The sequence below is a fragment of the Podarcis bocagei genome, assembly GCF_964188305.1.
Source record: "Podarcis bocagei genome assembly, chromosome: 5".
NCBI classification, from domain to species: domain Eukaryota; kingdom Metazoa; phylum Chordata; class Lepidosauria; order Squamata; family Lacertidae; genus Podarcis; species Podarcis bocagei.
The window spans coordinates 28,026,127-28,051,093 of record NC_138129.1 but is presented as its reverse complement, the minus strand read 5'-3'; the positions used below and the strand labels follow the sequence as shown (position 1 = coordinate 28,051,093).

Genomic DNA, 24,967 nt, shown 5'->3' with positions numbered 1-24,967 from the left:
GAATTATAGCTCTGTGAGGGATAAAATACAGTTTGCAGGATTCTTTGAGGGAAACCATGACTGCTAAGGTGACATAAATGTGTTTTAAATGTATGGTGTGTATATCACTAAACTCCCATCATTCCTGGCAAACAGGGCTGGGGCTCATGGGAATTTGGAGTCCAGCAGTGCCTGAATTTCCACAGGTTCTTCATCCACCATTTAGAACAGAGGTTTTCAACCTTTTTTAGTCCTCAGCTCACTTGACCAACTGCATTCTTTCTGTGGCACCCGTTGGGCTCAGAAACCCAGTTATGTCTCCCCTTGCCTGCAGAGCTGGCAGCCTCTCACCCAGTGCTTTTTTTCTGGGGGGACACAGGAGAACACATACCCCTAAACATTTTGTGAATGTAAGTTTGGCCTCATTGAGGGGCAGTATTTCAATATGAGTATGAAAATGAGAGTACCCCTAAACAAGAGGGGGAGTGGAGGGAAGTCAAGCAAAATTATGGTTTAAATTTTTTGATGATGTTTTTGTTATTTTTGGAAAATTAAAAAAATGTTATTTAAAAGGGGGTGAGAAGGAGGCCAGTGTTGTCCATGGCACCCCTGACCATCATTCAAGGCACCCAGGGGTGCCATGGCACACTGGTTGAAAACCGCTGGTTTAGAGCATGGAAGAGATGGCTGGTAGCTAACAGGATCAATAATTTCCTCTCCTGAATGTCATGAGCAAACATTTGCAGAAAGCTAGTTCTTGGAATTAGTATCTGATTTATACAGTAGCTGACAAAAAAGGTATGTCTTTTTTTCTCCCCGAGGCCCACTATGACCACCTTTTTAACAGACAAGCAATCAATAGAGAGTTGGTACTTAATTGCGTGGGACAAATTACTCTGACGGATGGTGAACATCAATGTAATCTTTGCCATTGGCAGTACAAGATTTCACGAGACTTTTCAGAGAATCATAGTTTGTAAGCACTCTGTTTCCCTTTCATCTTCAGGCTCAAGGGTAAGGATAGGTAACAGGTTAGAGGGATCAGACATTTGCCAGGAATGGGTCACATCTAGAGACAGAAGAGTGTGTAGGGACATTCTAGTAATATGTGGGGGAGGTATGCAAGTTCCTGCTGTTGGGAAATGGCAAAAAAGTTTTACCTCAAATGACCCTTCTGTACTAATAAATGTCTGAGTGCTAAAAAGCAACATTAAATTCTTTGAAAATGTGGAAGCTGAATTTGACTCAGATCCTTTCCCTAACCACCCCTATGGCAGATCCTGGATCCATCCAGTGATGGCAATGGAAATTAATTGGGGGGGGGGAGAGAACAAAAGGGGCAAAGTATATTTCTAGGTGGATAAGCTGTGGGGGGGGGACACACACCAGGTTTGTTAATGACAGGAGTCCAGCAATTGGGGAGGGTTGTGGGATATGAACTCCTCCTTTGGGGAGGCACTTGCCTCCCACTAGCACTGCCCACCCTGGCTTCCTGCCCACTTCCTTGCTGCAGGATCTGCCCAGCGTAGCTCCTCCAAGATCAAGGGCAATCAGGGGAATTCAAGGACAACTGGAAGGAGGTGTAGTCTCCAGGGAAACAGAACTGGAGGCAGAAGGAGATATGCTGCAGCTATAGTGTGAATAGTATTTTAAAGATAACTCAAGCTGTGGAATGACAAGAGACCACAACTGCTAGGGAGCTAGAGAGGGAGCCCTCAACCATAAGAAGTAGAAGCTGAGGTTCGGTGTGAGGAGTAGGGAGCTAGAGAGGAAGAGAGAGCTCACAAAGCCTGTGGTAGAAGCCCACCTGAGTGGGAAAGAAGCAACTTGGGGAAGGGCCGTAACTCAGGTCCCAGGTTCAACCCCTGACCTCTCCAGGGAGGGCTGGGAATACCCCCCACCTGAAACCTTGGAGCGCCACTGCCACTCAATTACCTTATTTGGTATAAGTCTGTTCCTGTGTATGAGAACTTTGCAGCCAGACCTCTGTATACTTAAAGCTTACTGATCTGATGGAGTTGTCCAGGAGACCAACCCCAGACTAAATGCCAGTGTTAGAACCAGGGATTGTATCTTTTTACCCTTGCCATGTTGCAGATCCGGAATATCCTATTGATGATGTCCTCATCAATATCAGCAGAAACGAATTCCACTTGGATTGGCCCATAACAACAGGATGTCTTCTCTGGCCAGTACTGCATGCAGAGCTGCTCAGAGAGAAAAGGGAAGCACACAACAAACCAAAATTAGAATGGAGGAAAACGCAACATACCAGCTTTTACACTAAAACCCATTACATCCAATGATAATATAGCCAGCTATAATAGTTAAACCTTTAACATGATTTGTCATCTACATATAACATATTGAATATAGAATATGGGGGGAGTCTGTATTCAGCCTCCTGACCCCCAACATCATATTGGCAATCATCAGTGTCAGAATTGACCAAACCAATAATTTCTTAGAGGATGTTGCATGCATGGGAATTTAAAAACCTATCAAGAGCAGATGTTTGATAACATTTCTCCTCTCCATGCTGTTCAGAACCCAGAACTTCGTAAGGCAAAGGCATCCAGCAAACTGATTCATGCCTTGTAGCTTACTCTTGTTGGATGAAGCCAGAAGTGATTTTGTTCAGATAAAGCTTTCAACAGTGTCTCACACATAAGGCAAAGACAAATTTTTCCTTCCATATTTCTGTGGGACTATTTGTCATCCATGAACATGGGCTGAGGGGCAGTGCCTTTTTTTGCATGGGAGTGATTCTAAGAACTTTTCAGAAGGAGTGCACTTAGCGTTAAACATGAAGTGGCCAAGGTATCTCCCTTTCCTTTCTTTCTGTCTATGCAAGAAAGTGGTCTAAATGGTGCTTCAAGCAGCAGCTAGACTCTCTTCTGAAGCCTGAAGATTGAATTTGGGATTGAGACTGCATCCAGAGTGGTCCCTACATTCCTCAGAGTGGCCAAAGTTTCAATAGGGAGCATCAGCTGACTAAATATGAACATTCCCTAGAGCCCCTTGGAATCCTTCAGAATCCATTAGCCTCTGGGGGCACATCACTTCAACAGGACCCTTCAAGATAGAACAAACCAAATTGAGTGTGTGCCTTGCTACATGTTGTAGGCCAATGACATGTTGTGATGAGACAGCCTCATGACTGCCATGGTAGAAATCAAAGGTGGAATCCAACATAGCACTAAGGCAAATGTTCCATCAGCACAAGGATTTCTGCTACCTCCCTCCCCCTGCACATCCTTTTAATCAGTTCTAGGGGTCCCCCCTCAACCCTCCGGATCAGATTTGGAGATGGTGCAGGGCCGGCATGAGAAAATGAATGGGAATGTTTCATTGTGTAAGCAGAAATCCTTGTGCTGATGTGACACATTAGTAGTATACTGCCTGAAGTCTTGAGCCAACCCCCAGATATGGCAGTCTCAGCATGTGAGAATCTCTCCCCTCACTGCAACAAAGATCAGCATAATTGTCCAAAGAAATCTGGGAGGAGCCCATGACTGCCAAGGCTTATCTCTGATCTTAAGATTACCTGAGAAGCAACTGCTTTGAAATAAATAAGTTTTCTAGAAATCAGTTTGGATGCATATATTTAATTGTTTTGTTCAGAGTAATTAGCCGAGAAAAGACTGGTGGAAGATGCCTGGTCTGTAGGAACTCACAACTCCCCCCCCCCAAGAAACTACCTACTTGTGCAGCATCCATTTCGTTCAGCATCACAATAGAGGAGCAGTTGTAATCAAACACCAGCCTCCAAAAATCTGCTACTGTGTTGGGTAAAGGATGCTGGGTAACTATAAAGGCAGCAGGTTGCTTGTGGCTCTGACAAAAGAGTTGGCGGGGAGGGAGAGAAAGAAAAAGAAGGGATTAATGTTAGTGGGGAAAATCAATCACCATTGATTTCAGAAGAATATTAAACCCAGGAGGCTGTGGGCAGGCAAACGAAGCCATGTAACCAGATTATACAAATCGCACCTCACACTCCTTGTTATCGCTGCACATTGAATGAATGAAGCCTTTGTAATGGGATCCCAATGAAGACATTTCATTAGAGAAGTGTCATAAGAACAAGGATTATCCCTTATGAATTATTTATGTGTCAAGACTCGGCAAAATAACGATGATAATTTGAGGAAATGACTGAAGGGGACAGCTGGAAGAAGGACTTCCCTTTTCCTAAAGACATCGAAAGCAGAGTGGCCGGAATATGAAGATCTAAGCAAGCTTGCAAAATGGGCATCTGCTACAGCTGCCCACCCACCCGCCACAACAGGAGTTGTTTACTTCTTTTCATTTAACAATTCAGCCCTGTGTTGTAACAAAGGCTACTCTTTCAATTCCACACAGTTCCAAAACCAGTTTGTGATGCAGTTTGCGAAGGCTGCTTTATGAAGAAAAGAAAAAGAATCAGGTCCAGTGCAAATTTATCCTAATATATGCATTTGTATGCAATAACATGCACATCTTTGTATTTCTCTCTTCAACAATGCATGTTTATATGCTGTGTTCACTAATATATGCAATTTTATGCACTTTGCCCTAGTAAAATGCAAATTTCACACATTACCTGGCTTAGAGAACTGCTTTGCAAAATTCAGAGAAGTGTAAATTGCAAAGAATGGCTGTTTTTTCAGTTCATGCATTGCTTTGGAAAGGGGAAATTCAGTAAGTTTGCCCATAATTGTGAACTGATTAAATTCCCCCTCCATCCTATTTGCACATTTGCTGAAGGCTTGACATTTTTTCTTCACCATTTTGAGCAATTAATTTTATTTCTTTTTTAACAACAACAACAAAACCCCACCACTTTGTATTCTGAAGATTATGGACATATCATAAGTACCTTTAATAGCTATGTAGAAGAAGGAGTTTGGGTGTGTGCAATTTGCCTCCTGCCTGAAACACTACACTTGACAAACTGCACCTGACAATATTGCTTCTTCTACAGAACTGTGAAGAGCTACCCATTATTTGTTCTGATTAGCCTACCCACCATGCCTAGAGTCTGCAATTGACAATGCCTTTGCCATCATGTGGATTTACAAAATTCCTGTGCTTCGTCTGTCCTTTAAAGTATAAGAAAATGCTGGCATGAAAAGAGATTACATATGTAAAGCATTATTGTATTTTGACTTTGGCTTACGGTTTAAGTGAGTAAACAATCCCTTCTAAACATCTGTGGAGTGCACGTGGATTAGCATAAGGGATCAGTCTAAAAAGCAGACATTTAACTCCTTGAAACAATTGGCCAGTGTAATTGGGGGATACATAACCTTCTGTTCCTACTCAAAAATAGAGATCAGACCAACGTGGATCAGGACTAGTGCTGGTGTAATGCCAAACATTAAGAGATTGGGAATGGGCCACAATACTGCCTGCTTTCTTGATCTTTGCTCTCTCCCCCTTTGTTTCTATTGCTTCCATTATACAATTTCCCATTAGCCATGGTTTGATATTATGCCTGCACTATTAACCATAGTTCATCCCAACTATGAAATGCCTCTAACTCAGCATTTGAAACCAATTTTGGTTCAAATGCAGGGTAGAAGCACATCTGGGAAACAATTAACCACTGTTAATGTTGACGCAGACATAGATCTGAACCACAGTTAAGGACGGCAGGCCCTTATGTGTGTGTCTGTATTGCATTCAATTCCTGTCCAAAAATGGTGGCCTATTCTGCCTGCCACATCTCTACTCCCTCACAGGTCACTACTGATTATTAGTCAATAAACACTTTTTAAAAATTCCAATCTGTAATAAGGGCAGGGGGTGAAAGATCAGAAGGGGTTTGTAAGACATGAGGATGATCTCAGCTTCATAGTGGAATTGATCACTGTCCAATCTCTGTAAATGTGAAAAATACAGCGGTTTCATTGCTGGCAGCAGCACAACTCAGAGTTAGACACAGACGGGTTGTGCAGAAAACAGCTTCTGCTTAGTGAAGCAGTAAAGGCCTTTGCTCACTCGGCTGTGAGATAACGGATATGTACCCACTATCACAGTGCCTCTGAATCACTTTGACAAGACTACATACTGTGTCTGAATGTATCTTAAGCCTTTTTTTCTGGTAAGAGATGCAAACATTTGATTGTACAGCAGAGGTTCTCACAACAACGATAGCCTGAACTGAGCACATAATAGACAATGGAAAAGGAATAAGCAGACAGGTTTGTGGGACCAGTATGCTTGTGGTTCATTTCCATTGACACTCAGTTTAGGGAATAACAACAAAATCAATTGGAAGATAAAAACACATCCTAAAGGAAAATATATGAGAGTGCTTGCAAGGAAGACACACACAAGTGCCCCCTTCCCAATTATGGGGGGATATTTCTGCGGCCACTTTGCAGTGGAGACTGCTCTTAGGAATGACCATCCATAGGAAGAGAGGATTCATGTTACAACAAAGGAGATTCTGACGAAACATCAGAAATAATTTTCTAACTTTCCAACAGTGGAACCGTCTCCCTTGGGAGATGGTGGACTCTCCTTCCTTGGAGGTTTTTAAGCAGAGGTTGGATGGCCATCTGCCATGGAAGCTTGAGTTGAGATTCCCACATTGCAGAATCATACAGTTGAATGATTCTACAGTGGTACCCCGCAAGACGAACGCCTCGGAAGACGAAAAACTCGCTAGACGAAGGAGTTTTTCGTTTTCTTAGCCGCTTCGCAAGACGCATTTCCCTATGGGCTTGCTTCGCAAAACGAAGCTTGCCCCGCAAGCTCCGGGGATAGCGGGGAAGCGCAGCGCGTCTTCCCTGCTGTCCCCGGACCTCTTTTGAAGCAAGGGGCGGCGGGGAGAAGATAGCTTCTCCACGTTGCCAGCCCCGCAATCTCCGGGGACAGTCTCCCTCTGTCCCCGGACCCCTTTTGAACCAAGGGGCAGCAACGGGGAGAAGCGATCTTCTCCCCTCCACCCCTTGCTTCAAAAGAGGGGACAGAGGGGAAGGCGCGCGGCGCTTCCCCTCTGTCCCCGGACGGTCTCCATAGGAACGCATTGATTGATTTTCAATGCATTCCTATGGGAAACCGTGCTTCGCAAGACGAAAAACTCGCAAGAAGAAAAAACTTGCGGAACGAATTAATTTCGTCTTGCGAGGCACCACTGTATTCTCAGAAGAAGCTGCATTATATGGAGGCAGACCATTAATCAGTATGGGCTACATTTCTCGGTACTGTTAGCCATGGTCTCAAGCCAAGGTCCTCACACGCCTTAACTGAAGATTCCAGGGATTAAGTCTGAAACCTTTCATGTGCCAAGCACATTCTCTACCCCTGAGCTGCAACCCTTTGATTCATTTCTAAGAAAATGACAGCCTGATGCCTTTTCCTAGTCTTCTTGGGACAAGCACTGCCCTCTCTTACAGAGATTTTGCTGTTGCTTAATTCTCACTGTGGTGGGAAACCTGTGCCTAGGCTGTATCACAGCAGACAGTAAGAGCAAACTCAATGAGATGTGCCACCATGAAGCTTTCATATTTTTAAAAATCATTATGGAAAACTTGTCAGCATTATTGTGAGAAATTATCCTACTAAACATACCACTGTAACAGGCAGACAGTATTTAGCTAGAGCTGCCCATTTTCTAATTATCTATACAGAAGAAAACGTGACCTCAGAGTGAGGTTTGCTTACATCCATGAGTGCAGCGTTAATGTAGTTACTTGATTCCCCATCAACGGAGATAAGGAAGGGGAGGCACCGATCCAAGGGGAGTACATCCATGCAGCGATTCTTGTCATGGTTCCTTGGCAAGAGTCCAATGCTGCAATCTTCTGGCCGTACTCGAGGCGTTACTATATTAAGGGTCTGTAAGCAAGGGAAGAAACAGGAGCTGATTAGTGTTTAACATAAAAAGATGTGATTTTACACATAAAATGCAAGCGTTCTCTTTTGCCAATCTATCTGACAGCAGCCAGACTGAACTCATAAATCTTCTCAACATGCAAGGCTGGAACTCATACTGCTACATTGGGGTGAGGGAGGATAGAATCACCTTCCTTCATAATTCAGGTTTGAAACTTCCCCAGTGCTTGCAGAGTGCTGAAAACTACAGGTTTAAATGAAAACAGAACACTTGCTTTGAGACTATTTTTAATATTTCAGACAATGTATCTGTCTAATATTCTTTTCTGCAGGAACCCAATAAGGTATCTGAGCAGCCAAAGAGCATGAAAAATATGACCAAGTGACAACACATAAAACATAATGGTGCAAGTCATCTCTGATAATCACCTTAGTTGTGGCTATTTTGGATGTCTATGCTAACAGTAAGACCAGATAATGTCCATACCATGCAAGAGTCACTGAAGCTTCCAAGCTTGTGATGGGTGAAATCTGCCCATCTTGACTAAAGTTCAGCTTTAAATGTTCATATTTATTATTACATTGTACTCCAGCTACACTTCATATGTTATTGGGTGTTTTCATTTCTTCCTGTTTAAAGAGCTAAATCAAGGAATATTATTCAGCAGTATTCTGTATCATAGTGACGTATTAATATGATGTTTGAACTTCTGTATTCTCAGTCAAATGCAAACCAGAAGGTACTGTGTATCTTTCGATTATATCAGCTTTTGCTAAAAATGGGTGCACTCAGAGCCTTTGTTCATGCCTTTAAACTTGTAAAATCATTACGGTTCATCTAAGAAAGCATATTAAGGTTGGAAGCTCAACCAGTTTTTCCTACGTAGCTATTAAATTGATTGAACCAACACCATACTGAATAACACTCATTTATTATTTCACATAGATCCATGGTATTCCAAACATTAAAATCAGAACTTGAATAAAAAGACTTCAAACTGTCAAAGCCATGTGTGATGCTCAAATCTGTGATCTCAGTGGGAATTGATGCATGCTATAGATAACTAGAGCCATCCAAAAAAATTATTTAGGCCAGAATGCTCTCCTGCAGCGCTAAATCCTTTTGATGGAGTTCTCTCAGGCAACTGTCTGGCACAAAGTAGAACCTAAAATTCCTTGTAATGACACTCCTTTGCCCGGATGCACATGATGAGCTGCATCATGAGAAGGGCTAGACATTTGGCCTCTTAGTGATTCATCAATGTCTCTTTCCCACTAATCTTGATAAACCAACACTCAAGCATGCCCACAGCTCCAGATCATGCAGTTAGCTGTAAAAACAAGCAAACCTGCACCTTTTAAAGTCACCCTGGTCTCTTCTCTCCATCCCTGCAGCCATTCAGTTAATGCACATAGGGTTTATTTAAGAGGCAGGAGCTGGAAACTAAATCTTTTTTATACAGATCAGCAAACTAAAGTCATGGTACCAACAAAGGCCTCTGGGTGTCATTCAGATACATAGAGTGATCATGAATCAGAATCTACTCTAGTTTTATGTATGGCAGCCACTTTTTCAGTGTGTACATTGCATAGTGACTACACAGGAGTTTCACAGTGAGATCTGGCCCATTCATCATTTATATAAAGAAGGTGCCAGAGCCCAGATCTGTAGATTTGATCTAGCCCTTAACCAGGACCTGAGCTCCTGATGTGCTCAAGTCCTCCTTTCGGGCTTCCCATTGCCATCTGGTTGGCCACTGTGAGAACAGGATGCTGGACTAGATGGGCCTTTGGCCTGATCCAGCATGGCTCTGCTGGTGCTCTTAATTTCAAAGGTCTAACACCACCACATTCCCGATAGGGTCTCGACATCCCCCACCAGCAAGCCTCCAACCATTTACCTGGTGGCAACTTCTTACACAGTCCAACTGCTTTCCCTGTGGCAAATACATTGAGAATATCTCACTGGAGATAGATGCTTGTCTATCTTCTTGGTGCTTTGATTACTGGTCTTGCAGTTTTCAAAGAGCCAGGAAGGTGTTTATTTTTCTGAATCAGAGAAGATGAGTGGGGCGCTGTAGTAACTTATGGGGTGCATATTACATTTCCCTAAAACCAGATCTTCATAACCGCTTGCAACATTCTACACAAATAATATATGGAATGCACCTCTTGTGCATATTGGAGATGGTACTGAAGCAGGATTGTGAAACTTAAATTAGGGCGTCTTAATGTTGTTCAGCCAAACAGCAAAATCGCTGATGTTTCCCACCAGACCCTGTTCAAAAGTGGGCAGCAGCAAACTGATGGAATCTATTGGTTAAAAGTGCACTTTTATTTTGTGTAAAGCAGTGTTTTGGAAGAGATATATGACCTTTCGATTCTCTGCGAAGAAACAAACAGAAAAGCTGTAAAACAAAATGTTAATGAGATTGGGGCATACTTCAAAGGGAGAAAGTCCATCTTCTAGCTTCATAATGGCCATTTTCAGATGAAGCAAGGTGAGCTTTGTAACATAAACCAATTTACAAACAATTTGGTGAATGGAAGCAGAACATTTTGTTCACTGCTGTGAGAGAAATGGTTACATTTTTGTTTCACAGCCCCAGGCAAACATTAGCGAAAGCGTCCATTCAACCTAAATGTTTCCTTCGTGTAAGCACTAAATATCTGCAGCAGAAGTTGTGGTACCCGTTGATCACCTTTTCTTCGATTCATGGAACTGTAACTTTTCAGCAGTCTTGCAAATGGAGAGAAATAATGCAATCTGATGCACAGACATCTGCTACACAAACAAAACTGCAAACTAAGAAACTCACCTCAGTAGTTAATTTATGCCTGGCTTAAACACATACTGACTGGGAGCCCAGTCCCATAACATCAGGTGTGTGAGGACAGCCTGTGGCTATGTAGAAGTAAAAGTAAGAATGAGTATTCTGGTGTGCATTTTTTCTAATATACTCATATACCCTTAATAATTTGGAATGTTATTTCCAGTTGTTTATGCACTTTTTGTATACTTTACTCTTGTAAATGAATTTTTGTACACTTCACTTGCCTGGAAAACTGCAATGCAAAATTCAGAAAAGTGCAAATTTTGAAGGATGACTTTCGAAATTCAAAGTGTGAATTTGGAAGATGGTAGCATTTCATAAAGTGTGAACTAGATAGGTTTGCCTTCAAATGTGAATTGATTCAAATTTCTCCCCCACTCCCCATACATGAACATACTTGTTCATACTTACATATCCATGCAACGGGTCCCTCCCAATAGCCACTGTCTTTTCAGCCAGCCTGACCCTCTTTTGGTTTCCATTACTGAACCATGTGTTTTTACTATAAATGGTGCTTCCACATTCCCAGAAGGGAGGGAAAATCTATAATCTGACTATATACCATTGTGAGCTATGTACACTCTCTTTTGTATCTAATACACGGGAGGTGACAAATGTGGACATTTTGACAATATACATGCGAGCATCCTTGGCACCCTGTTATAATTTGAGACATGCCAGTCATCACCTATTCCATGACTGACAAAATACAAGGTCTGCATTTTTATTTTTATTTTACCTGGAATTCATCTTTAATCTGGCTGGAATTCGTCTGCGGATCCAGTCTGCTGATGTTGTAGTATATGGATCTGAATTCACAAACAGGGATGGCTGTGTTGCCACAAAGGCATGCTTCTAGAATGGCATCATGAACGAAGACATACTGTTCCTACGCAGTAAGAAGTTGTACACTGATCATTGTCAGTCTCCTCAGGATCAATCTTACACATCCTACTTTAATAATGAAATGCTCAACATTCCCTCTCAGAGTTCTTGGGTCAACAAAACACTCCTACCGTCCAACTGGAGTGGGAAATGCTTGCATTTTATCACTGTGTGTGTGTGTTTTCCCCTCCTGGATAAAAGCAAACCCAATGCCAAGGCAAACACATGTCAAAACATGGGTAACAGATACATTTTAAAAAGCATTTGGGCAGGTGGAATGATAGGCAAAGTTTTGCCTGGATCTTAATCCATCTCCAGCATTAAAACTGATCCCAGTTAATTATTTCTATAGCACCATTCATGCATACGACAATTTACATTCTACAACATGTAACTACAATTCCTGGTGTACATGCTTAAGCAATGGCGAACAAGTAGACACAGACTTTTATTCGGCGACATATTCTACCTATGAAATATTTTACCTGGTTTTTAATTATTGATTGTTCTGAGAACATAACTGCTTTTTCTAAAAGGGCCATTTCACTACTTATGTCAGTGGAGACAAACCCAGGTTTGCCACCATATTTACGTTCAACAGGATGTTGACCCTTGATCCGCATGTCTGCATTGTGATATGTTTGCAAAAACTTGTTTGTCAAAATAATCTCTTACATTTGGCGTATAAATATAAAATATGTGTATGGCTAAGAGGTGTAATGTGTGAAGTAACCCAATACTTAAGACATCCGGTTCTAGTGAGTGGTGGGATGAACATAATGTATACGAACTTGTGATGATAATCATGTCAAATCTCTCATTTTGAAGTTGCCTGGATTACAGGTGCTGAATGCAAAACAAAGACTATGGCCACCTCAGATTTTCCCAGCTAAAAAGTAGATTTGAATTGAATGATTGCTGGGGAAATTTAAAGAGGCTGGATATAGTTCAGACTGTGTTTCAATTAATGGAAACTGGTGGGTTTAATAGCAGCAGCTTTGTGAGATGCATTTGGAAGCTAATGATAGATGTTTAATGTTAGCTTGCACGTTACAAATTACGCTGTGTGATTCCAGTGATGAAAGCAGACTTTGTTTTTTCAATGATGCATGTGCATGTCATATTCAGGCACTAGATTATGAGACATTTCCTTGTATGTGTGCATGAAATGCCTCTTCTCAGATAGAGCCAGCAGCCTGTGTTTTTTTAGGTACTTGTATTAAAAATAAATATAGATTATTGCCACCCTGGGCTCCTTCCAGAGGAAGGATATAAATTTAATAAATTATATCTGCTGGCCCACTAATTAGGGGCACTTTGCAAACCCTTCAACATAATTCCACAAATCGCACCAAGGGATTAATTGACTAGGCTTCGCAGGCATACTAGATACGCTCACATGTTTGCCTTTTCTTCCATTATATAGGCTACATCCATCTGGTAGTGTGGAGCTGTTTCTTGGAAACAAGCTGACAGGCAAGAAAATGCATCCTTACACCTACCTCCGTCTGCACCAAGTTGACCCTCTGGGATCGCAGCTCCCGCACACAGTTAAATATGTCCACCACACCTTCGTTCTCTGCCATGTCAAGCATGATGTCAATGGCAATAAAGCACCCTGTCCTCCCAGCACCAGCACTGAAGGAGAGGTGGGGGGGGGGAGAGAAACAGGGACCAGATCAATGGACCGTGAAAAGGCAGAGCATTCAGTGGTGGTGGTGGGAATGAGCGTTGTAAATTCAGCTGTCTTCCTTCATTAGTCCCTCTTTGCCCTGAAGGTCTGGACAGCACTGCAGTGTCACTCCAGTTCTCTGGGGAAGGCAAGGCTAGAAAACTTCAGGAAATGGTACAGAGCAGAGATATTAAAAGAAAGAATGGAGAAAATACCAAAAGGGAAAAGAAGACCCAAGATAGCAAGTCGTACTATCTGCAATACACTAAATTAAAAACAAAAACACATATGTATGTTGAACAGCTTGGAACAGCAGGTGTGGTACTCATTTCTGTTGACAAGCAGAGAGAGAGAGAGAGAGAGACTCTGAAGTCAGATTTCAAAGGGGTCTTTCTTCAGGTTTTCATTTTTTAAAAGCAAACTTCTATTTTCTCCAAGACAGACACATTTGGACAATGCTTAGTGGTTTCCTTCTAATCTTTGGCCTATGCAAATTATTCAGATTATACAGGTGGATATCCAGACCTGGTCGCAAGAAGTTTCAAAGCAAGCATCTCACCGTTCTGAGTATCTGGGGTATTAAGACTGTCCAGTAATGTTTGCACTTATTTATTTGTTTAAATATTGCCTCACTTTTATATAGTATACTGAAGGTGGATTACAACATGCAAAAGATAATAAAACCAGTTGATAGATATCAATTAAAAATGTATTTTAAAACATCAAAAATCAAACAGCAAAACAGCAACAACCTTCCCCTCAACAACCCCCCCTCCCCAACCAGCACCCCAGCCCAAGACTCTGTTCAGCAGCCTTGGCTTTTGTAGCTGGAGTCAGTCAGGGCCCCATCCTCCCAGGCCAGGTATAAAAAGGCCTGCAAGGTAGGGTGCAGGTCTTTCAGGACTCACAGCCAATATGGGCTAGAGCAGCCTTTCTCAACCTGTGGGTCCCCAGATGTTGTTGAACTACAATTCTCATCACCCTTAGCTATCAAGGCCAGAGCTCAGGGATGATGGGACTTGTAGTCCAACAACATCCAGGGACCCACAGGTTGAGAACTGCTGGTCTAGACCTTTTCCCCCAACATGCTAATTTTGTATTCGCAGGCATTTGTTTCTTCCCCGCTGTGGGGAGGAATTTCTAAACCTTCTAACTGAAATGTAGAAACCTATCATCTGAAGACACGCAGTGCACCAACATATTGTGAGGATTCTGGCTCTCTGGTAGTTTGCCTTTTTGTGATGAGGGTGATGTGATCTGCCATTACCCAGGATGCTCTATCTGATATTAATTCCAGTATTCAAGACACGAGCTTCTGGAAACCAGATTTTGAGACAGAACCTTGAATATGGTGCTGAAGTGAAGTGGTGCTGAAGTAGCTACTTATTACTGGCTGGTGAAGAAGGCCACTCATAGGATTCACTGGCTCCTGTTATGGGACAATCAGTGCTGGCAAGTGGCACCAGTAGTAGCTGGGAGGTGGTGGTGGCTGCACCTCAGTCAATACTGGGCAAGCACTCAGTGGCTGATTGACTATTCACCCCAGGAAAAGAAAAGTTTGCTAGCAACCACACATTTCCACAGTGGTGACTGCTGTACCCCTCAGCCACCACCTCTACCCTTCATTGATCCACACGACCATCAACAAGTCCCAGTAATATCTACCAGCTACTTGTCCCAGGCACAAAAGCTCAGGTTTGGATGAACAAATGTTTAGGCTCTAAATACAAGCCTTATCACAGATCTCCCTTCTCCCAATCTGTAAAGAACAGAAGAAACTAGAAAGTCTTTCTCTTTTTCCTAAAGGCATGAGAAATTTCAGATGCAGGAAGTATGCGCAAAGCAGAGAAACATTAATGGCAATGAATCAATGGCCCAGATCAATCGACAGCTGGGAAGGAATTATATGAATAATCTTAGTGAATAAATGGCCCTTCCCTAACGTTAACTCTCTTCCTGCAATTCAAAATTATAACAAATAGCTGTAAGATTTCTATATTTAGAGGAACCCTGCACTTCATAAATACTGAATGACAGTAATACTGTCCAAGGAAGCATTAGGGAAAATTTAGTAATTACTACTTTGGGTTAGTCATTTAAATTTTTAAAAGGAGGGAATGTCATTTGATCACTAAAATTAAAAAGAAAAGGAATCAAATGTTCGGGTTCATCAGTGCCACTAGGGGCATGACCTGAACCAGCAGCTAGCTATCGACATGCTTTGAAATAGGGATGAGGAACATCAGGCCTGGGGAAATAATATGACCCATCAGACCATTCATTCCAGCCCTTGAGACTTTCTCCATGCCGTCCACCCTCCTCCTTGGCTTTACTGTGTGCACTCCTTGAGAGTTTCGCCTGGCTGCAATGTGTTGTTGAACTTGTGGTAATGCCATTTGCTTATGAGGATGGAGAAATGTGTGTGTGAAGATAAATCTGGGTCTTGTACGGCTGGAACAATCTTGCATACAGAGGGAAGGTTCACATCCATTGCTCCACCCACTTCTGCCTCTGGCTCTGCCACATTTGTCCCTGGCCCCACTCACCACAAGCATATAGACCCCAAAAGGTTGCCCATGAGGAAACACATCCCTTGGGCTGAAAAGAAAAAAAAGTTGTCCCCCTCTAAAATAACTGTTGCAAAGGAAAGATGCCTGTTTTAAACTTTGCAGCTTATTATGGGTAAGTTCCACCACCCAGCCTCCAAGTGGAAGACTTCAGAAATGTGTAGCGCAATCAAGGATGGTCCACCAATGTGGAAGGCTGAAGCAACCACCTCAGGCAGGGGGCTACCACAAAATCACAGAATTGTAGAGTTGGAAGTGACCCTGAGGGTCATCTAGTCCAGGAATTGCAACTAAATCATACATGACAGATGGCCACCCAACTTCTACTTTAAAAACCTCCAAGGTAGGAGAGTCCACCACCTTCTGAAAGTGTCCATTCCACTCTTACCGTCAGAAAGTTCTTCCTGATGTTTAGTTGGAATCTCCATTCTGTTAACTTGAATCCATTAGTTTGGGTCTTACCCTCCAACAGCAGGAGAAAACAAGCTTGCTCCATCTTCTGTGTGACAGCACACATCTCTCCCATTTGGTTGTGACACACTTACCTAATAGGGGTTAATCTGCAGTAGGCTAATGCATGAAGCAAATTTGGGGGAGGAGCCTGTTATAAAGCAGGGATTTGGGCTGCACAATATTCATTCCCATGACCCCCTAGGGCAAGGTGGTGGAGTGCCTTCTGGGCCAAAGGAATGAGCACAACCAGGAGGAAAATGGATGAAAAGTGAGGGAGAGAATTAAAGGCATACCTGCAGTGCACAACAATAGGCCCCGCCTCTGGTGGATTGAGGAACTTCACTTGTCGAACAAAGCCCAAGAGGCCAGTGGCATAACAAGGAACCCCGTGGTCTGGCCAGCTGGTGAAATGGAATTGGCGGATCTCTCGGATCTCATGGTAGCCTTTCTAAGAAGGATACAAAAAAACAAGTGTTTTTTTCTGTAATAGTAGTATCATCATCACCACCACCATCAATTCTCTGCCATCTACCCTTCCCACCCACCCCAACCAGCCACTTCTTTACAATGGTGTCATATTTTAAACCTAATTCCACCCAAAAACATTTCATATATACTTTGTATACACAGCTTTTCATGGTAGAGGAGAAAAACTGAAAAAGCCACTTTGATGGCTCTAAGACAACAACAGGTTTCCAACCAGTTATGATGGATTCATTTTAGCAGGAGATGTTGAACAGTTAATTTCACAGAAGAGGAAAGGATACACAATAGCCCGAGTCCAATCAGGGCTTTGTGTGGGGAACAAGATGAACACTAGCAAGCTGATTAAGCCTTTGCATGCAGAAATATGTTGAAAGCTGGTCCAAGCTTTGAATGGAGAACATTTATGCCATAGTGAGAAATGGCCTGGCAACCTACCCAACAGCAAGCTGGATTTTTTTAAAAAAACAGACTATGAAAGGATCTGACTCCTTCCAAAGTAGAAATGGTACACAATTATGCCAGGCCTCCCTGCCTTTCAATGGGGAACCATATTCAGTTAGGCTACATTCCCAATTAATAACAGAAGTGAAATGAGGAATAACAATTCAGAAAATCCTAACATAGTGGAAATGGCAGTGGTCTTCCTTTTTATCTACTCTTTTAATGTTTTCACTAATTTAATTCTGTTTTTAAGTTTCTCTTCTGCTCTTTGGTGTTGTGTGTACTTGTGCTTCTAAAATATATTATTGTCTTGAATTAATTGAAATGTATAAAATGAACAAAGCGGGAGGCTAGTATCTAATGCAGCACTAAGTAACTGTTGCATCAGTGCAAAGGTATACACTCGTGCAACATGGCTTCTCCTCTCCTCTCTCCATGTGTCCTGTGTCCTCTCCAAATCTGCTTTAAAATGGCTGGGGAAACTCCCATAACATATTAGAGGTGTGGGAGAGAAGTGAAAGGCTTGTTGCGTAAGCATAAATCCTTGCAGAAAAGGGATGGTTACTTAGCGCTGCATTGGACACAAGCCTAAACGTTTACATTTTCTAAATCTGAGAGCAGGTTATACCTCTCTGAGATATACAAATAAAAGTTAACCATCACCATTCTGATCATATAGGAACAATGCTTAAGAAATAAGTAGACCCCTGTCTGATTAAAGGCCTATGTAGATTAGCGTTCTATTTCCCCACAGTGGCCCCACCAGAGGCCAGTGGGAAACCCACAAGCAGGATGCAAGGGCAAAAGTGTTGTGCCAGCTTGTGCCATCTAGCAACTGGTATGCTGCCTCTGATTCTGGAAGGTAGAATCAGGGGCGAACGAAGGAGTCGTGACATCCGGGGTGGGGCATCGCTACGTAGGGCGCATGTGCGGCGTGCTACGTACGACACATGCTTTGTATGTAGTGACACCACACATGCGCTGTACATAGCGATTTGCCAGCGGCGCCGCTCCAGTGCTGTACAGATGGTGCCGGGATCCCTCCATCGCCGCTACAGACGTGAACTCTATATGCGGCTGTAGCGGCACTGGAGGGATCCCACTGCCGTCTGTACAGCGCTCGAACGGAGCCGGTGGCAAACCGCTATGTACAGCACATGTGTGGCATCATTATATACAGTGCATGTGTGCGATGCCACACATGTGCTGTACATAGTGGTTTCCTGCCGGTGCTGGGATCCTCTGCTTGCAGCTCCGCGATGGCTGCTTGTGCCCAACGAGCCCCCGCATGGTGCCTTCTTGTCACCCCCCTAGACATGGCACCCGGAATGCACCGCCCCCATAGCGACGCCACTGGGTAGAATATAGCTGTCACTGACAGTTTTATCCTCCTTTAAGCTGTCTCTAGTACACCTAGAAATAGTATTGGCAACCCCATAGCTACCCATCAGTAATCTGAATGAAATGTCGAACAGCTTTGACCTAGTGGCAAGAAAAAGAATCTGCTGGTGAGGGGAGGGCTAGTGTGTCCTTACCTTTTGAACTGTAAAAGTGCGTATGATATATTCTGCCAATGGCTCTGTTTCAATTAGGGTGACTTTAATATCTCCATAGACTTCTGTATCATCAGGCCAGTATCTGACACACTTCACCTATGACAATAAAGATCACAAACTGAATGCTAGCACATTATGTATGGCTACAAATAGAACCATAGGTTGGCAAGGACCCCAAGAGTCATCTGATCCAACCCCTGCAATGTAGGAATCACAGCTAAAGAATCCCTGACAGATGGCCATCCAACTTGTGTTTAAAAACCTCCAGTGAAGGAGACCCTTCCCCCCCACCTTGCAGGTCAATGCCTTGATATGTTGGTTGCCCTGTCCATCTGTCAAAGTGGGAGGAGACAAAGATCTGTCCCCACATTTGCTTTGAACAATCGTCATCCTACCCTGCCAACTTCCACCAGGTTCGTGACCATGACTACGCTTGCAGAGTTCTCCTGCCAGATCATTCTCCAAAAATCCTTGACCGTCTCTTGCATTGGTCCTGAGGGCGAAAAGAAGTGTGTGAGAGAGAATGCACATCCATGTGCTGATTGCAGCACAATCCATTTCTTTCTCCACCGCAGCTGAAAGGCCAAACCTCCTAAAGCGTGGACTGGACTGCCTGTATGTTTTCTTGAGTGACAAAACTTTTAAATCATCGAAGTGATCAGAATGTAAAATGATACACTGGTAGCTCAATTTGGAGCCATGGAGGAGACAAATGAGGAAGGAAGTGAAGACACAACTCTCAATAAAATCTACAGTGCTGGGCCTGGGAAGGGTAATTACTAGATAAACATGAGGGCTAGAATCCCAAGTTACTTGATGAGATTTTTGGTGATAGTGGGTTCAATCCAACAAAGTCAGTGCTCATCACTTTCCTTCCATTTCTTTCCACCTTGTCTCCCTCAAATCTGCTCCAAAAGGTTGGGGGCTCTCCAAAACATATTGAGCATGTGTGAGGTAAAATTGGGTGAGGTGAGGTCTTCTATTGCATGGACAGAAGTCATTCCACTTGTACAAAGACTTCATTGGAATCAACCTAACACTTCTGGGCCACAACTTAATTGTTGTTTAATTATTAAAATGTGTGGCATTTAACAGAAAGCTGCCTTCCCTTGGATATGTTGCTAGATGCTTCTTTTCATATTTATGACTTTGTTCTGCATTACTTTATTTTTGAAAGTATCGTTAACAGTACTGAAACGTAGTGCTAAGAATATTGTGGCTTGAAAAGGGCTTCCTGTTGTTCAAATCAAAGGCAAAATGTTGGATTATTTTCCTTAATCAAAAGCAACATTGTGGGTCCCCTTGAATGGGCTCACTAAAAGTTCAGTTTGTAATAAAAATGAATCACCCACTCCAATAACAGCCCGAGAAATTCAGGTATATTTTTTGTAGATTGTTCCTTTTCAGCAAATGTATAAAAGATAGATTTTTGGAGACTTGAAGGTAGTAAGAACTCCTGGTGCCCGTGAGTATACATATTCATTTTCTTTTCCCCGTTGTGGCCTCTGATCAGAAACAGCTCTTGTTGTTTATTGAATGTATATAGCAGTGGGCAGCGAAAGATCTATCACACCACATTAAAGAGTCTTCAAAAATCTATAGTCTCTACTCAGCTTTATCAGCCTGCCTCTTGGAGCTTTAAAACTTTTCTCATGTGTAGGCTGCAGGGATACCAATCTCTTTAGTCTCTGCTTTCTGGAGTGACATAAACCAAACAGGCTTTTTCTGCCATCTTCCAGTTATGATACAGTGTGTGCTTCTGTAGCAGAAGACAAATTATCCTTCAAGCTCTGAGATTTTGTATCATTTCATTTCTTGTAGATCACAGATGGGCAACCTATGGCCCCCATCTCAGTGTGGCCTTTGATGCCTCCTCAAGTTGTCCATTTCTTCATCCCATCAGATTGTTTATTTCCTCCTTATGTCTCCTGTCTTTTAAAAGTCCACTTTCCCTCTTTTTATGTAGTCTCAGAACAATTGAAAGAGGCACTATTTTATTTGATAAAAAATAATCTTTTCCAGGCTTGAGGCAAATAAGCTTGCCTCTCCCAGTGGTCCGTGCTTCTGACACATAACGTACTAAAGTCAGAAAGGAATTGCTTTCCAGAACAGTAGCTGCATTGATCTGTTATATGAATATATAATCTGTATAACAGGGAAGGAGAACATGGGCTCCTTCAGATGTTGCTGGATTATAAATTCCATCATCCTTGACCATTGACCATGCTGGTTGGGTTTGATGTGAGTTGGGGTGCAGCAACATCTGAAGGGCCACACGTTCCCCACACCTGTTATACTCATTTGAGAGTAATCCAGGGCCAGCCCAAGAAATGTTGACACCTGAGGTGAACCACCCACCAGGGAAGAAGGGGTGAGTGAAGATCTACCTCCAAAACAAGGGGAAAATAAATATCTACATTGGGAGCAGACAGATCATTACCACTGGCAGGAGAAAACAGTGCTCACTGCTATTGTATATTGACCTAGCAAAAGAGGGAGATCTGCTTGTGTACACCAGGAATTCATTTTTTCAATTAAACAAAAGTGAAGGGCCACAGACATTGATGACCAGTGCGATCGGAGCTGGTCATGTCAGGGTCAAAGCCGAAGAATGGGCAAAGTCAAAGTAGGCAGGGACACCAGTTTTCTCTCTGAGACACCACTCATCATCTATTTATTCTGTCTTTCTACCACAGACATTTGCACAAATATGAACACCATTCATCCACTAGCCATCCATTCAGATTTTATTTCATTTCATTAAAAAATACATTAATCAATGCAGAAACCTAGAATTGTGAATGTGCCTTTATTACTGATTAATCTCAACAGGTCACTTCTAGAAACCTTTAGGTCAATTAATATGTATTTATTTTCAAATGTTTATACCATGTCATTTGGACAACTGAGTGGTTTCGCTATACTTGCCTTGAGTTGCAATGTAATGGTGAGGCCGATGGTAACCCTGCAAAGAAAACAAAAGAAAGGAATTCTGTAGGCTCCCATCTCAGGGGCACTTCAGATATGCATCTATAAGGTTAGAAGCTTGCTTGGTACCATGCATATCAATGTTCATCTGAAAGAGAAGTAGTGCTCTGCGGTGGGGAGAGGGAAGCGGGGAATTCTCTCCCTCCTTAGATACCTGGAGCATTGTGCATGCTACTATACGGTGTAAACGACATTTTCCAAGAAATACAGGAACACTGCATTGTGGTTCATTTCTACATAGAGCTCCAGGTGCCAGAGATAGGAGAACCATCTGTCTATGGTCAGAGCACCAATGATGCTTGTAATTGCCCAGTAAATGTGGTTTAATTGTAAGTGAGGGATGGGGATTGGGGGACAGAGTGTTGTGGGAGGGTAGGAAAAGCAGGTAAACTGGGAATTAATCTCTAGCTTCTAAATCTCAGGTGAAGTACAATTTATGGCCCTTTAAGGTGAGACATACAGGATCCCAAAGGTCAACGTTGAGCTGGGATGGAGCAAGATTCACCAGCATCTCTACTGCTGACGCGCTTCCCACTTTACCATCTATCTGTTGGCCTTCAAATGAGGCTGCCAAAGCACACGGTATCATTGATGATTCAGTAAACTCATCACAGGAACTGCTTCAATGTTTCTTACTGTCATGAAAATTCTGAAACCATTTATATTTCAAAAGCAAGAAAGGGAGGGGAGAATGGTTTTATTCAAGCAAGTCCTACTCAGAGTAGACCTCCTGACATTAATGATCCTAAGTTACTTGTGCCGATTAACTTCAAAGGGTCTACTCTGAGTAGGACCAGTAGGGAATATCACCCCATGTGACCTTGCAAAGATGAAAGCTAGGGCTCCCATTTTCATATTTTCTATTAAAACTGCTTTCACTTTAGGAAGACTTACTTACTTAGTCATTAATAGATTGAACATGGAGAAATCTGTGTCCCCTCATCTGAAAACAACACATCTGTTTCTTGTCAAAACTGACTCAGGCATCAGTGATTTTTAAAACTGTGTGGGTTGCTCTATATTAAATATGTTTTTCCTTTCCCTTAATTGAAGGATCTCTTTAAAATATTGTGATATCATTAAGGATTAAAGAGACTTACATTAGAAGCAGGACTGCTATTAAATACTTTGCTTAATACATTTTCCATTTAGTCATGAATCCACAGCTCTCTATTAATGAGATGGAAAGTGTTCAAAACGATGTCTGCATCCTTCTTTCCATTGCTATACATTATCAGGATGCATACAAGTAGTTACATGTCCTGTGCTTCAAAATACTAAACTGCACTACTTTGTACACTTAGGGCACAAGCCAAACTCCCCACCCGCACCCCACCCCCAACATCCCATAGCCCTGCAATTCTCTGCAACTGCAGTGGTAGTTAGAGGGGAGCAAATAACTGAGCCTAATTTCAGTGCCAGGATGGTGCAGTGATGAGGTCTGTGTCAAGCCCAGGACATCTGATGGCTGTGAAAGCGACAGAGGTGAGCAGAGGGACACTTCCACTCAACTGAACAACCCAAACCCAAAACCTGATGAGTTGGATTGTTCTGTTTCTTGGTAGAAAAGTCCCATTGAGTTCAAAGCCAAACTAGACATCATATTAGACACAGAGTTGTTCTTGTCTCTGTAGTATTTGGAACATTGCTCGACAATCGGGCATATGCCTAGAATACAAGTTCCAGGTTTAATCATATGAACACAGAAAGTTGTTTCATAGAGCAGCTATGGAGAACCTGTGGCCCTTCAGTTGTTGCTGGTCTACAACTCCCATCATTCCCAGCAAGCATGACCAATGGCCAGGGGTCTGAGGGCATGTGCTCAGCAGTATGCGGATGACACACAGCTCTATTTCTCCTTTACATCTGCAGGTGAGGCAGTGGAAGTGCTGGACCAGTGTCTTGCCTTGTTAATGGACTAGACAAGAGCCAACAAACTAAAGCTCAGTCTCAATAAGGCAGAGGCACTGTTAAAGGGGATTGGATGGGATTGGATGGGAGGCTGCCTGCTCTTGATGGGGTTACACACCTCTGAAGGAGCAGGTACATAGCTTAGAGGTACTTCTGGTTTCATCAGCTTCAGCTGGTGACCCAGCTGCACCCCTATATGGGCAGGGATAGCCCAATTTATGTCGTATATGCTCTGGTAACCACTAGGTTAGATTACTGCAACACATTATACATGCGGCTGCCGCTGGAGATGGTTTGGAAATTTCAACTGGTGCAGAATTCAGGGGCCAAGTTCCTCACTGGGGCAAGGTGGTTTGAGCATATAACACCAATCCTAGCCCTACTGCACTGGCTGCCAATTAGTTTCTGGGCCCTATTCAAGCCTTAAATGGCTCAGGGCTACAATACCTCATGGACTGCCTCTCTCCATATGCACTAACCTGGACCCTACACTCATCTTCTGAGGCCCTTCTTTATGTGCCCACTCCACGAGAGGCCAGAGGGCAGCCACATGAGAAGGGGCCTTTTCTGCAGAGGCTCCCCATTTGTGGAATGCTCTTTCCAGGGAGGCTTACCTGGTGCCTTCATTACACATCCTTAAAGGTAAAGGTAAAGGTACCCCTGCCCATACGGGCCAGTCGTGACCGACTCTGGGGTTGCGCGCCCATCTCGCTTAAGAGGCCAGGGGCCAGCGCTGTCCGAAGACACTTCCGGGTCACGTGGCCAGCGTGACGAAGCTGCTCTGGCGAGCCAGCGCAGCACACAGAAACGCCGTTTACCTTCCCACTATAAAGTGGTACCTATTTATCTACTTGCACTTAAGGGTGCTTTCGAACTGCTAGGTGGGCAGGAGCAGGGACCGAGCAACGGGAGCTTACCCCGCCGTGGGGATTCAAACCGCTGACCATACGATCGGCATATCCTAGGCGCTGAGGTTTTACCCACAGCGCCACCCGCATCCCCTACACATCCTTAGGTGCCAGGCAAAAAATATTTCTTTATAACCATGCCTTGGGCTAATTAAACATGCTATAGCCTTTTAAAATGTCTTTGTAGGAGGTGAGTTTTTGGTTTGGTTTGGTTTTTTATCATGTATTTTGTGTTCTCATTTTGTATTTTTATGTTGTGAACCATCCTGTGATCTTCAAATGAAGGGTGGTATACAAATTTAATAGATGATGAAGGTGATGAATATGGGATTTGTAGTTCAGCAATATCTGGAGGGCCAAAGGTTCTCCACACTTGTTCTATGGGTCAGTGGCGTAGCGTGGGTTGTCAGCACCCGGGGCAAGGCAAGTAATTTGCGCCCCCTAACCCGTGGATTTGCGCCCC

At 43.0% G+C, this 24,967-nt stretch overlaps 1 protein-coding gene across 17 annotated transcripts in view; it reads right to left on the bottom strand.

Annotated features, from left to right (window-relative positions):
- The window catches only part of PTPRT (protein tyrosine phosphatase receptor type T), a 614,745-nt gene that overhangs the window by 13,362 nt on the left and 576,416 nt on the right, over positions 1–24,967 (bottom strand). For all 17 annotated transcript variants that reach the window (XM_081195978.1, XM_081195992.1, XM_081195980.1 and 14 more), the window contains 9 exons: positions 21,626–21,662; positions 19,093–19,190; positions 18,677–18,793; positions 16,508–16,662; positions 13,025–13,160; positions 11,377–11,526; positions 7,633–7,806; positions 3,685–3,816; positions 2,061–2,186 (listed from right to left, as the gene is read on the bottom strand). In XM_081195978.1, coding sequence (XP_081052104.1) covers positions 2,061–2,186; positions 3,685–3,816; positions 7,633–7,806; positions 11,377–11,526; positions 13,025–13,160; positions 16,508–16,662; positions 18,677–18,793; positions 19,093–19,190; positions 21,626–21,662 — 1,125 coding nt within the window. The remainder of the gene's footprint in view (positions 1–2,060; positions 2,187–3,684; positions 3,817–7,632; positions 7,807–11,376; positions 11,527–13,024; positions 13,161–16,507; positions 16,663–18,676; positions 18,794–19,092; positions 19,191–21,625; positions 21,663–24,967) is intronic.